Consider the following 12,819-nt stretch of genomic DNA (forward strand, 5'->3'; position numbering starts at 1 on the left):
GGGAGGTACCAGTCTTTGCAAGTACAGTGACCCCTGGGGAGCTCAGCTCCAGGGAGGTGAGAGCCTTGGCGTGGGAGGGACTGTGATGCCAGGATTCCTGCCTTTTCTGCCCCCTCCACTCAGGGCCCCTTCCCAGAGTCAGGCCACCCTGGCCCTTCATCCTCCACCATGCACTGTGGGCTGGCTCCCTCTTTTCTTCTTGCCTTGTCTTGTACTTGCTCTCCCTACGTGGTTCCCCCTGTCACTGTCTGTCACTCTAGGACTTGACCCCCACCTCCCTCTCTCAGTCACTCATGCACTGTCTCTCTCCCTGCCTGCCTCTCTCTGTCTTTCTCCACAGGCCCCTTAGGCCCTGGGCTCTGGTCCAGCCCTGTCCAGGGCCACAGGGCTGCACCTCTCCCAGCCCTCCCACCCTCACTGCCATGTTTTGGCCCCAGCCCTGCTCACAGTGGAGGAGCCCGGTTACAGAGGCTGCTCCTGCTGGTACGGCTGGACTGCTCTTCCCCCTCTTCCCGGGCAGCACAGTCACACCTTGACCTGTTGGTGGCCCTTGACCAGCTGGTGGCCCAACCTGGACCCCAGAGCTGCTGCAGGGCTGGCCACCTGCCCCAGCTGGAAGGCGGGAGGGCACTGCGGGCTTAAGGGGCTCCTGGGGGATTGGATTCAGGAACGTGTAATGAGCCAGGTATTTTCACCCAACTCCTCTTTGTCAATGGCAGAGCGTCCCAAACCACTGGCTGCCCCCTGCCCATTTCTCACTAAGAACACTGGGCAGACTGTGGGAGCTCCTGAGACTTAGGAGCGAGCTGCTGCCCTCAGCCCCCGTCAGAGTTTGCTTGGAATTGGGGCTCCTGGGGGCAGCTGGCAGGGCTGGGGCCCAAAGCCTGGATGAGCACGGGGCCCTCTCACTGGACTCTGGTGGCCACTCCAGGCGTCTCATCCCTTCCTCGCTGTCAGCAGTTGGTCACTTCATGGGGACAGATACGAGGGTCTCTCTGACCCTTAAGACTGGCAGACCCCACGTGCTCAGTATTTCTTGATTGAGTGAACACAACCACCTCCCATATCTAGACACCAAGTCTTCCCACCGCCCCAAAAGGGTTTCTCAGTCCCCCTCAGAGCCAGTACTGCCCCAAAGCACAACTTTGCTTCTGTCCCACATGGTAGTTTCTGCCTCCTTGGACCTGGGTGTACACAAATCACCCAAGTGTAGGGGGTGTGACAATATATAACTATTTTTTATAGTTATATATATATTTGGCAAAAACCATAGGGCTTATTTATATGCATATAAGATAGGTATTTAAAATCAATGTGTCACCTACAGGTGTACTACAGATAAGGACGGCCACATGGGTGTGGTGGTGTGATTAAGATGGTGTGCTGTTAGGATCTTCTCCACCTTGTGGACGTTCTCTCTGCATTTTGTGTGCAGTGCTGAGTGAAGGGCAGTGAGGACCTCCCACCCTGCCTGTATATTTGATTCCTCTTGGTTCTGTCATTCTTTGCCTCACATGGTTTTCAGCCACTGCCCAAGGGAAATCCTGGGAATTTGGAAAAGGAGGAGGGAGCACCCCAGGAGTAGGGGGCAGGGGACATGGGTTGGGCAGGACCAGAAAGCATAAGGTCAGAAAAGTTTGCAGAGAGGACCCAGGGTTGGATGGCAGTTGGTGGTGGGGGATCAGTTAGGCAGGGCACGTTCTAAAAGTGAGGTCACTCGGAATGTCCACTGTGAGGTACCAGGGGCAAAGGCAGGTGATTGGTCAGAGAGAGGGCATAAGGCACTGGCGTTGCTAAGGCAGCGTTCAGACAGGAGGAGGCTTGGAGGGAGGCGTCTCGTCCCCTCCAGCTGCTCCTGAGAGTTCGCTTGCTTGCTGTTTGTTTTTCTGACCTGCTGACCGTCTCCTGACCTGACTGAACCCTCCTTCCTTCCCTTAAGAGCTTGATTGGCCCTCATCCTTTCTGTGGTCCCCTTCTCCTCCTCCCAAGTGCCCAACCCCTCTTCCTATTACACTCCTTCCCCAATCCCCTCCCCTCCCCTCCCCTCCCCTCCCCTCCATGTTCCTCCCCCTCCCCTCCCCCCACCTCCTGCCTGGGGACTTCAGGCATGGAGATGATGGGGATGTTCTGGCCCCACGTGCTGGGGTGTACCGGATATGAAAACACAACTGTGAGTAAACATCGGGCACCAGGGGTGTTCTCCTTTTTCCTGGGCTCTTTCACACTGTGGTTAAATCCCTGCTTTCTCATGGGGTCCTTGATGGGAACGCATCATTGGTGAAGCCCGAGGCCCTCAGGACAGGTTTCTTGACCAACCTGCACCAGCCCTGGCCACTGGCGTCCTCAAGATCTGAGTCCTGTCAGGACCTCTTGGACCAAGCACAGCAGGTTGACAGGATGAAACCTGAAATAGTTACTTTATTGCATCAAAGAAGGAAATGTGAATGTACTAAAAGCCACTGAGTTGTATGCCTAAAATGGGGGAATGGGGGAATTATATCTCACTAAAGCAGTTTTTTAAAAAGCGAGAAACTCTTATTTACTAGAAGTCATAGTGAGACTTTCTCCCGGAAAGCTGGTCAGGATCCTGCTTCAAGTTATGCGCATTCTGGTGCTGTCCCCATCCCCGTGTGGTGCGCTGTCCTGTGCGTGCGCCCTTCCTGGTGGTGACGTCTGGCAGTCCTGGGAGCAGTGGGGTCTCAGCACTGGGTTGGTGCTGGTTTGTTAAACAGTGAAATGTCATCTGTGCTCTGTGTTTTCTGGTTTGTTGACTTACAGCAACTTTGTTTTTTCTTTGAAGTGTGTTTTTTTCAGGAATTTTAATGTAACAAATATTCAATAGCCATATAAATTTAAAATATTTTTATTGAAGTATAGTCAGCTTATCATGTTGTGTCCATTTCTGGTGTACAACAGAATGCTTTATTCATATAGGAAAATGCATATATTCATTTTCATATTCTTTTTTACCATAAATTACAGGATATTAAATAGACTTCCCTGTGCTGTACAGTGTAAACTAGTTGTCTACTTTATATAGATTAGTATCCATGAATCTCAAACTTCCAATTTTTCCCTTCCCACTCCCTTCCCCCTGGTAACCATAAGTTTGTTTTCTTTGCTGTAAGTCTGTTTCTGTTTTGTAAATAAGTTTGTCTTTTTTTTTTTTTGATTCCACATATAAGTGATATCATATGGTATTTTTCTTTTGCTTTCTGACTACTTCACTTAGAATGATAATCTCCAGGTCCGTCCATTCCCTGTTGCTGCAAATGGCATCATTTTATCATTTTTTATGACTGAGTAGTATTCCATTGTATAAATATACCACCTCTTCTTTATCCAGTGATCTGTTGATGGACATTTAAGCTGTTTCCATGTCTTGGCTATTGTAAATAGTGCTGCTATGAACATTGGGGTGCAGGTGTCTTTTTGAAGTAGGGTTCCTTCTGGATATATGCCCAGGAGCAGGATTCCTGGGTCATAGAGTAAGTCTATTCCTAGTCTTTTGAGGAATCTCCATACTGTTTTCCACAGTGGCTGCACCAACCTGCATTCCCACCAGCAGTGTAGGAGGGTTCCCTTTTCTCCACAGCCTCTCCAACATTTGTCATTTGTGGACTTTTGAATGATAGCCACTCTGGCTGGTGTGAGGTGATACCTTGTTGTAGTTTTGGTTTGCATTTCTCTGATAATTAGTGATAATGAGCATTTTTTTTCATGTGCCTGTTGGCCATTTGTATGTCTTCACTGGAGAGCTGCTTGTTTAGGTCTTCTGCCCATTTTTGGATTGAGTTGTTTGTTTTTCTTATTTAGTTGTGTGAGCTGTTTATATATTCTGGCAATTAAGCCTTTGTCAGTTTCATCTTTTGCAAAAATTTTCTCCCATTCTGTAGGTTGTCTTTTTGTTTTGCTTATGGTTTCCATTGCTGTGCAAAAACTTCCAAGTTTAATTAGGTCCCATTTGTTTATTTTTGCTTTTATTTTTATTGTACTTCTAGCAAATTCTTAGTTATCCCTTTCCTTCTCATCTTGGAGGCTGCCCCCAGGGACTCTGTGTCCAGCTAGGTTGATGGGAGCCCTGAGAGCCGAGCTGATGTGAAAACCAGTGGCTGCAACCTGCTGTGACGTTTATAATGAGGAAATGCTTAGGAGGGACATGACCAGGAGGTGGACAAGTTGTTTTATTTTTAGTGACGTATCCCTGTGAAGAATGTTGATTTCCCCAAAGCAGAAAGTGTGCTTCCTTAGAATTGTCCAAATATAAAGAAAATTCATTTACATGCTGTGAAATTTTTACTGTGTCAGGAAAAAGCACCTCCACACCCCAAAAAAGAAAGACTGAGAACACCTCATGGATTTAAGTGGGTTTGTTCAGATAGGCTTGCAGCAGATTCTTATGGACCTGGAAAAATCACGTGTCAGGAACAATCTTTGCACTGAGGCAGAATCACACCATGTGAACAGTCCACCCAAAGAAAAGCGTGTTCTGTGTCTTCTGAGCCTGCTAAAGAGGGCGTTTCTAGGTCATCTTTATTGGGATTTTTTCCCTTAGAGGGAATGAGGCTGAGTTCTCATAGGTTAGTTAGCCCTCTTTCCCTACCACATCTTTGAGCATTTGGATAAACTAACTTGTCCTTCTCCACTGTTGCTCACAGAACCTGAGTCCATCGGCCCTGGTGGGTAGACTCTAGGTACGAGGCACCTACTGACGTCAGCACTCAGACAGTGCCCTGTGTAACAAGCATGCCCACGACAGAGGGGGTTCTACCAGTTAGCGACTAAATGGTGTTTGTGTTTTTGTGCCTTTGACCTTCATGTCTCTCCTTTGTGCTGAGACCCACTGCTCTCTCAGGCAGCGTCTACTCAAAGACAGTGCATGTTTCCCACCAGCACACATTTTACTGACCTCAACTGTGAGAGCTGTCAAAAACGATATTATCGATTTCAGAGGCTGCTTTCTAGAGAGGTTTTGTTTGCACAAGACTGAAGCTTAGTGTCTAGATTAGTACAAATTACATCGCACATTTATTCCCTCCTATAGTACTTACAAATCTAGTTTTTACAAAACTATGTGTTTGCCTTTTGTTTTCGTGACTGTACATTCCAGAAATACAAATTAATTTTTGTGGTGGCTGTTAATGGATGTAGGTGCAGTTCTGTGAAGTATGCATGTAAATTATTTGTACTTATTATTTTGAGTTCTCTTTTTATGTAACTTCATTCTTTGAGTGATCTTGTATAATATAATTAAAACTCTATTATACAAATTCTTATCTATTTCAGAAGTCTGACGTGCTCTGGTTCAGAACCAAAGGGAATATTGAAGAAAACCTCCATGGTTTTTAGATAGTTGGGCTAAAATAAATCATTAATTTTTGCTGAAATAGTAATTTTGACATTATTATAAGCGCTCGTCTGCTTTCTCACTCATGTCCAGTCTATAAATGTAGAAATACATCTCTGTACAGCTCTCTGTATTTTAACACATACCTTCATTGCTCTTTCCCCATAATGTTGGGTGTATTTTTGGAGACGTTTCATAGGGGTTTGTCCAGGTACTTCGTGAACATACAATAGAAAATGAAGGCGTCCCATGCCCTGTAGGTTTGTTTTTGCTTATTTTCAATTTCAAGTTGGCTTCTACATACATAAGTTCTGTTAACTATTTTAAAAATATTTACTGTGTGTCTGTCAGCAAAGTCAAAGCTCTAACATTTTGTGTATCAGATATTTGACATATGTGAGCAGCAGTGAAACTATCACCAAACAAAGACAGTAGACATACCCACACTCCCAAGAGCATCCTCCTGCTCCTTTTGAACTTGTGTCCCTTCTCGCCTCTCTGTGGAGCTATTTGAGGGGTGTGGTTGAGGGTTTCTAAAGATGATTCTCTGTGACAGATACACTGTGAATGTCTTTGAGGTTCCTCATTATCTCCAATATCTTCTCAGATCCTCCACTCTCTCGTTCTCCTTTCCCATACTGGGTCTGATGTTTATGAACTTCTGTGGAAGCTTATTCTTCTTGCTGCCTTCTGGGGAGTATGTAGTTTTCTCTTGTTCGTCTGGAAGACCGTCCTTGCGGTGAGTATTACTAAAGTACCTTATAGTGTCCTTTTAATCACACCTAACAGGAATTTTTATAGTCACTGGACATTTTATTTGCCTGCCTGGGCCAGAATCCAGAAGTCTTTTTTTTGTTTCCTTTTAGATTACTAACTTGAACAGGAATTAGTTTTGAAATGGAAATTTGTTGCAAAATCTTTATAGTAAGAACTCATTGAGCAAGATAACAGTATATTCTCAATGAGCAAATGACAATTTATAAACTCTTCTATTCAATAATAAAATAGGAGGGTTAAGTGTTTGGTGAGCCCATCTCTCTCCCCACCTGCCCCACCTGTGTGTTGGGTGACAGGGGACAGGGACTCTCAGTGTTCCCTGAGCAAGTGTGAAGTGAAGGGAACATCTGTGGCTTTCTGTTTGCCCTCCATGGGTGCATTCTTCTACAGCCACGGTATTGCCCCTGGAGCTTCGATACTGTGATGATGCTCCAGTGTCTTGGCAAAGTTAGGGCTGGCCTCAGTCTCTGATCCTCACTTACAGTTTTGAATGAAGAAATGTGTGTTAAGGGTCAAGAAAATGTGTCTTTTTGTGGTATTACAGTGGAGTCCTGCCTGGGTTTTATTGAGCTATGTTTCCTCAAATGATGACTCATGTCTGAGTCAAGAAGCACATTCACTTCTTGAAAATGGTCACTGTCTGTCCTGCTGCTGCATGTGCTTTTGTTACAGCCATTGCTCACTTTCATTCTCATCTGATGTCTCATTTGATGTCTGTTTGTTTTTAGTGGTCTCGACAAATCTTACGACCTAATATGTTACAATTGCTTGTCAATTCAACAGTAAACTCTATAAGATATCAGAAAACCTTTCATTGAGTGAAAGGGGTGCATCTTAGTATAAAGATTTTGCCTTTATTTTTCTTTTAGTTTTTCTCCTCTGTCTCTCTCTCTTTTGAAGGTTACACAACAATCCAGGTTCTGCACTTATGTGTGGATGTTTGGTTTGCCAAAAAGAATCAGATAAATGGTGCATTAGAAGAACGTATTATGATAATAATATAATTCAGTGTTATGAAACATGAATATGCATTATGAAAATTGAATAGAGTGGTGTTTACTTAATAAAATGTAAACAGATCTTTTGTGTAAAATAAGTTATTTACCAGTGTGCTATCAGAAATGGTGAGTGAAAGATCATGCCTGAAGTAGGAAATTCGATTTTTCCTGAGTTTTAACCAGATAAATCATTATGCTGATCCAAAGTGGTAATCATAATTTCAATGGATTACTGTTTTGATAGTTTATTAGAAACTGTATGTTTACTAATTATATGTTTTGACTTCAAATTTAATGTTTCTTCCTCTCTAGGTAAAGCCTCCAATGTTTCAAGGTAAAATATTAGGGTTTAGTTTCCTTTGTAATGTTTTCTCAATACCAGGATTCAGTGTGGGTTTTAGTTCAACTAAAAGCAAACACAATGACTTCTGATGTCAGACTCCTTAACTCTTGAAAATTCTACTCCTGTGATGGTGTCTGAATGACATTGTAGAGGAAGTTGGCATCTATTGAGATAAGAGACCAGAAGGGTCACAGGAGTAGGGAAACTAGGATGAGTTTAATTTTGCATAGCAACCTTGAGGAAGCAGGTGATGAGAAGAGTCTAATGTTCGGAGTGAGTCCCTGACATGACCTGGCTCCTGGTGAAAAGGAAAGACACTGAAACATGACTTGAGCCTGTCAGGACTCTCCAGGCTCAGGGAGGGATGCAGAAGTGGCCAGGCGTGTGTGTCACAGCAGAGGGGAAGCATGGGTGAAGGGAGCCACTCCTGGCAATGAGGACTTAATGGAATGTGTGATCCAGCCTGAGGATGATGCTTTCTGTGCAGGCTTCACAGGCTCTGCTGACTGAGTGGGGCTGTGCATGGTGGACAGGGTGGCTGCCTGATGCTCAGTAGGCCCTCGAGGGCTGGTGTTGGTGACAGTGGATGCACAAGTGCTGGTGCTGAGAAGAGGAATCTTAGCATCAGAGCGTCCCTGCTGAGCAGAGAAAAGACGCGTGTGCACTGTGCAGTCAGATGAGGGAATTAGATGCCCAAGACAGGAGGCTGGTTCTGACGGCCACGTTCTAGAGCGTCACATGTGGAGTCACCTGTGACTGGCTGCTTTATGTGTGCTTTTTTCCTGAAGCAGTGATGGGAGCATTCTCATCCTGGCGATGGAAAACTTGTCATTTAGGGACTGTGTGTTACCCAGGTCCTCCAGTGACTAGGTGGGGAAGCCCACATGGTATCAAAGTGTTTAATTCCAGTGACCTTGTCCTCCAGGGCCCCCAGCGTGGTTTTCATGAAATACGATCTGACAGGCAGCAGGACAACACTGGGGGCCTGTGCGGGCCCAGTCAGGCGACATGTTGAACTTGCCTTCTGTGGTGCTGCAGATAGGGCCTGGCTGTGCAGTGAACCTGCGTGGGATGAGGGTTCTTTTTTTTTCTTTTCTTTTAAGCAGGGTCATGTTTACTTAGAAGGAGAGAATGTTAAGAGGACAGGATGCTTGGTTTTTCTTTTTCATCTCTGGTGATGTCAGAAGTATTTGAATGATTGAATTTTCTAAGAATGGTGCTTAACTTATAGCCAGGAGAGAATTTAGGAGAAGACTTTTTATTGTGTTTCTGCATCTTTGAAAAAAATTGAACTAGGAATCTCAGCAATCTCACATTTAGAATGCCACTAAGATTTGCTTCCTTTAGGCACAGTAGTAAAGTTACAAAGTTAATTACACTCATAGTGCCAGCCAGAGAGATGTCTCTGCTGCTAATAAATTGGGATAATTCTTTTTTACTGGGTTTTCCTGCCAAAATGCTTTACCTCCTTTTAGTTACTTTAAAGCAGATGACTGAGAAGATCAAGAATTTTCAGAAAGAAAACAAAGAACTTGAAGAAAATGTATCCTCTTGGGAGCAGAAGGTATCATTGTCCTTTTGATTTTTTGTGTGTGTGTGTGACTTCACCTTCAGTTCCTTCCCCCTTCTGGCAGTTCAGTTCTTGGCTCTCTTTTCTTTCATCCTTAACTGTCCTGTTCCGTATGTTCTATAAGAGGTCTAGATTCAAAGCAAAGCAAGTGTCCTAGATAAAAACAAAACAAAACAAAACAAATTTCTTCTGTAGAGCACAGGGAACTCTACATGTTATCTTGAAATGTATAATGAAAAAGAATGTGAAGACAAGCACAGGTATATATATATATGTGACTGAAAGACATTATGCTGTACACCAGAAAATTGACACATTGTAACTGACTATATTTCAGAAAAAAAAAATAAACTAAGCAAATGTCGTAGATGTAAAGCACCACTTGCTGTATTAGTGGAAGGGGTCACACACAAGATAGGTTCGGCTAGCAGAGTAATTAGTATTTGTAATTCTGTTTCCTTCATTACGCATTTGCATAGACCAACAACGCAAAGAAATGCTTAGAGGCCATTAGGCAAAAGAAGATGCTCTCTGAGGAAGCACTGAAGTTTAAGGTACAAGCCTCTTCTTCTCCTAGATTACATTCTGAAAACAGAATTGAAAGTAATAAGTAATTGTTACTAATTCAATGTTTCATTGAAGGAGAACTTGAAAATCATTAAGAGGAAGAGTGAGTATTTGAATGACATCATTCAGATTGCTCGAGCTAAGCTGCAGGCAGCGAGGGACCAGAACGCCAAGAGCCCACACTTGGTAAGAGCTTGGCTGCCACATTGACCACAGCTGGGCGAGATGCGTGCTCCCACTCCTCCTGTTTTTTGGCCACAGCAGAGTGTGAGAGCCCAGGAGCAGAACCTCCCTGTGAACAATGACCCAGAATTTCATGGACTAAAGCCTCTGTGACTTTTCCTATTTCAGAGACTAGGAAATATGTCTTATTTTCACAACCTAGAGAGTTTTCTCACCACTCACACTGCCCTCCAAGATACATGGAAAATGCCAGGAAATACCTGAGAGGTGAAGGAAGTTACTAGCTGAGTTGTACAGCCCCTTGCCCTGTTGATGTTAAACAGAGAATTTTCCACATGAATTTGGGTAAACTTTGTTTACATTTCACTAGGGATGCTCATTTGTGAGCTCTTTGACATGAGCAGTTTCCCACCCTTGCTTCCCCTTGTCGTCCAGTCATGCCCTCCATTGTCCAGTGAGGAGGAAGTCTGTGGAGGCGAGGAAATATCTGTGCCTGGAGGTCTCTTCTTTCCACATTTCTTCATGGGCTTGACATCTGTCCTGGGCCCAGCCTGGATCAGCTGCCATCACAGGAAACTTAGGGGCGGCTGTGGGTTCTGGCTGAGAAGGGACAGGATTCCAAAAGGGTTGAAGAGAAGCAAGTGCCCATCAGAACAAACCAAGACTTGCTGGAAGAGCTTGGCAGGCTGGCAGTGGAAGAGGACCCGCTGAGGAAGGAAATGCAAGACGCAGGGTGTCAGAACGAGCTGCTAGGACACCCGGTGCTAGAACTCGAAGGAGAGGCCCTGTCTGCTGTAAACTCTCAAACGGAGCACTGTCTTCAGCCCCAAACTGAAACTCAGGGAAAGTCCCAGATGCTTTCAAGCATGTGTAAGGGAACGAATGACACTTGCTTTCTTTATAAAACTTGAATGTTCAGAATCATTTCGCTGCCTTAAAATCTTCTGGAGAGAATGCTCACCAAAGTCTTTGGACGTGCACCAGGGCTAATATATTTATTTTCTATGGTTTGTTTTGCAGTTAACAAAATACTTTGTTTTTGGGAAAAAAAGTTACACTTTTTAAGTATGTCACCCTGAGTTTTCATTGAAATCATAGTACATGCTTTAATTCTGTCCTGTGTGAAGATACTGGAAAAAAGAACGTCTCCAGAGACCTTGAAAGGTGCTGTTTCAATGAACACTTCAGGAATCTGAGGTAAATGCCTCCAGATGCAGCAGGATTTCCACTGTACACATGAGCTTTCACAAGGAACAACAATCTCATGCCTTAGAAGATTAAATGTTGATGTCTATTCAAGTTACTTTTCTTGGGATTTAGTCATCAATGAGAGAGTTTTAGGTTGAAATTGCTCTTAATAAATCTCATGTCTGTGAAGCCACAGTGAAATCTGAAGAAATGCATGTGCAGGAGGATGTTCAGCTCAGCAGCAAGAAGAGAGTAAGAGACGTTACTCAACCCCAGAGGTACTTAACTCAAGAGAACTGAGCATCACTGTGTCAGTGTCTAATTGTGCTGTGACACACATAAAGCAGATGGCCCATCTTAGCTGATTCCAAGTGTACGATCCTCTCACGTTAAGTACGTTCACGTTGCTGTGGAGCAGTACTTCTTGAACGTCTTTTCTCACATGTCTTGCAGCCACGTGCTTTGAAGACCAGATCTGAGGATACGATGCAGAGAGCCGAGACAACTGAGGACTGCAGCCTGGAAGGTATGTTGCTTGTTGGGAAGAAAACCTCATATGCAGGCTTCCTGGGAGATGCTATGGCTTCAGTTCTAGACCCCTAGAATAAAGTTAATATCATAGTAAAGAGAATCAAATGTACACTATACTGTAGTCTATTAAGTGAGCAACACCACTGTGTCTAAAACCCCCAATGTTCGTAACTTAATGAAAATATACTTTATTACTAAAAGCTACTAGCCATCATCTGAGCCTCCAGTGAGGTGTTATCTTTTTGTTGGTGGATGGTCTTTTTTTAAACTTTTTTTTTTATTGAGTTACAGTCATTTTGGTGGATGGTCTGGAATTGATAATGACTGCTGACCGATCATTGTGGTGGTTGCTGAAGATTGGTGTGGCTTTTTGCAATTTCTTAAAGTAAGACCACAATGAAGTTTGTCACAGGATTAACTCTCCCTTTCAGGAGCAAGTCCTCTGTAGCAGGAAGTGCTATTTGATACATTTTACACACAGGAGGACTTCTTTACAAATTGGAGTCAATCCTCTCAAACCCTGTGGTAGTTTCTCAGCTAAGTTTGTGCACTCTTATAAGTCCTTTGTTATTTCAACCTTCTTCACGGCATCTTCACCAGTAGAGTCCATCTCAAGAAAACAACTTCTTTGCTCGTGCATAAGAAACAGCTCCTCATTCATGCACATTTATCATGAGACTGCAGCCATTCAGTCACGTCTTCAGGCTCCACTTCTAACTCTAGTTCTCCTGCTGTTTTCAGCACATCTGCAGTTCCTTCCTGCACTGAAGTCTTGAGCCCCTCAAAGTCACACATCAAGATTGGAATCAATTCCGTCCAAACCCTGGTTGTTGATATTTTGACTTCTTCTCATGAATCATGAATGTTCTTAATGGCACCTAAAATGCTGAATCCTTTCCAGAAAGTTTTCCATTTATTTACCCAGACCCATCAGTCGTATCACTGTCTGTGGCAGCTAAAGCCTTCCAAAATGTATTTTAAATAAGACTTGAAAGTCATAATTAGTCCTGATCCATGGGCTCCAGAATGGATATCATATTAAGCATGGAAACAGCACTCATCTCATATGTCTCCATCAGAGCTCGTGGGTGACCCAGTGCATTGTCCATGAGCAGTAATATTTTGAAAGAATTTTTTTTTCTGAGTATTAGTTCTCAACAGTGGGCTAAAATATTCATGTTGTAAACAGATGTGCTGTCATCCAGGCTTTATTCCATTTATAGAGCACAGATAGATTTCCCATGATTCTCATGGGACAGAGGATTTTCAGAATGTTAAATGAGCATTGGCTTCAACTTTACAACCATCAGCTGCA

General features: G+C 43.8%; 1 protein-coding gene across 1 annotated transcript in view; it reads left to right on the plus strand.

Moving 5' to 3' along the window:
• Positions 1–7,439: 7,439 nt before the first annotated feature.
• LOC140691652 (uncharacterized) overlaps positions 7,440–12,819 on the plus strand; it is a 30,068-nt gene continuing 24,688 nt past the window's right edge. Inside the window, exons 1-5 of the mRNA XM_072955518.1 lie at positions 7,440–7,456; positions 8,941–9,029; positions 9,515–9,589; positions 9,678–9,788; positions 11,427–11,499. Of these exons, the coding sequence (XP_072811619.1) occupies positions 7,447–7,456; positions 8,941–9,029; positions 9,515–9,589; positions 9,678–9,788; positions 11,427–11,499 (358 nt within the window). The 5' untranslated portion in view covers positions 7,440–7,446. The remainder of the gene's footprint in view (positions 7,457–8,940; positions 9,030–9,514; positions 9,590–9,677; positions 9,789–11,426; positions 11,500–12,819) is intronic.

The sequence above is a fragment of the Vicugna pacos genome, chromosome 36, assembly GCF_048564905.1.
Source record: "Vicugna pacos chromosome 36, VicPac4, whole genome shotgun sequence".
Lineage (NCBI taxonomy): Eukaryota > Metazoa > Chordata > Mammalia > Artiodactyla > Camelidae > Vicugna > Vicugna pacos.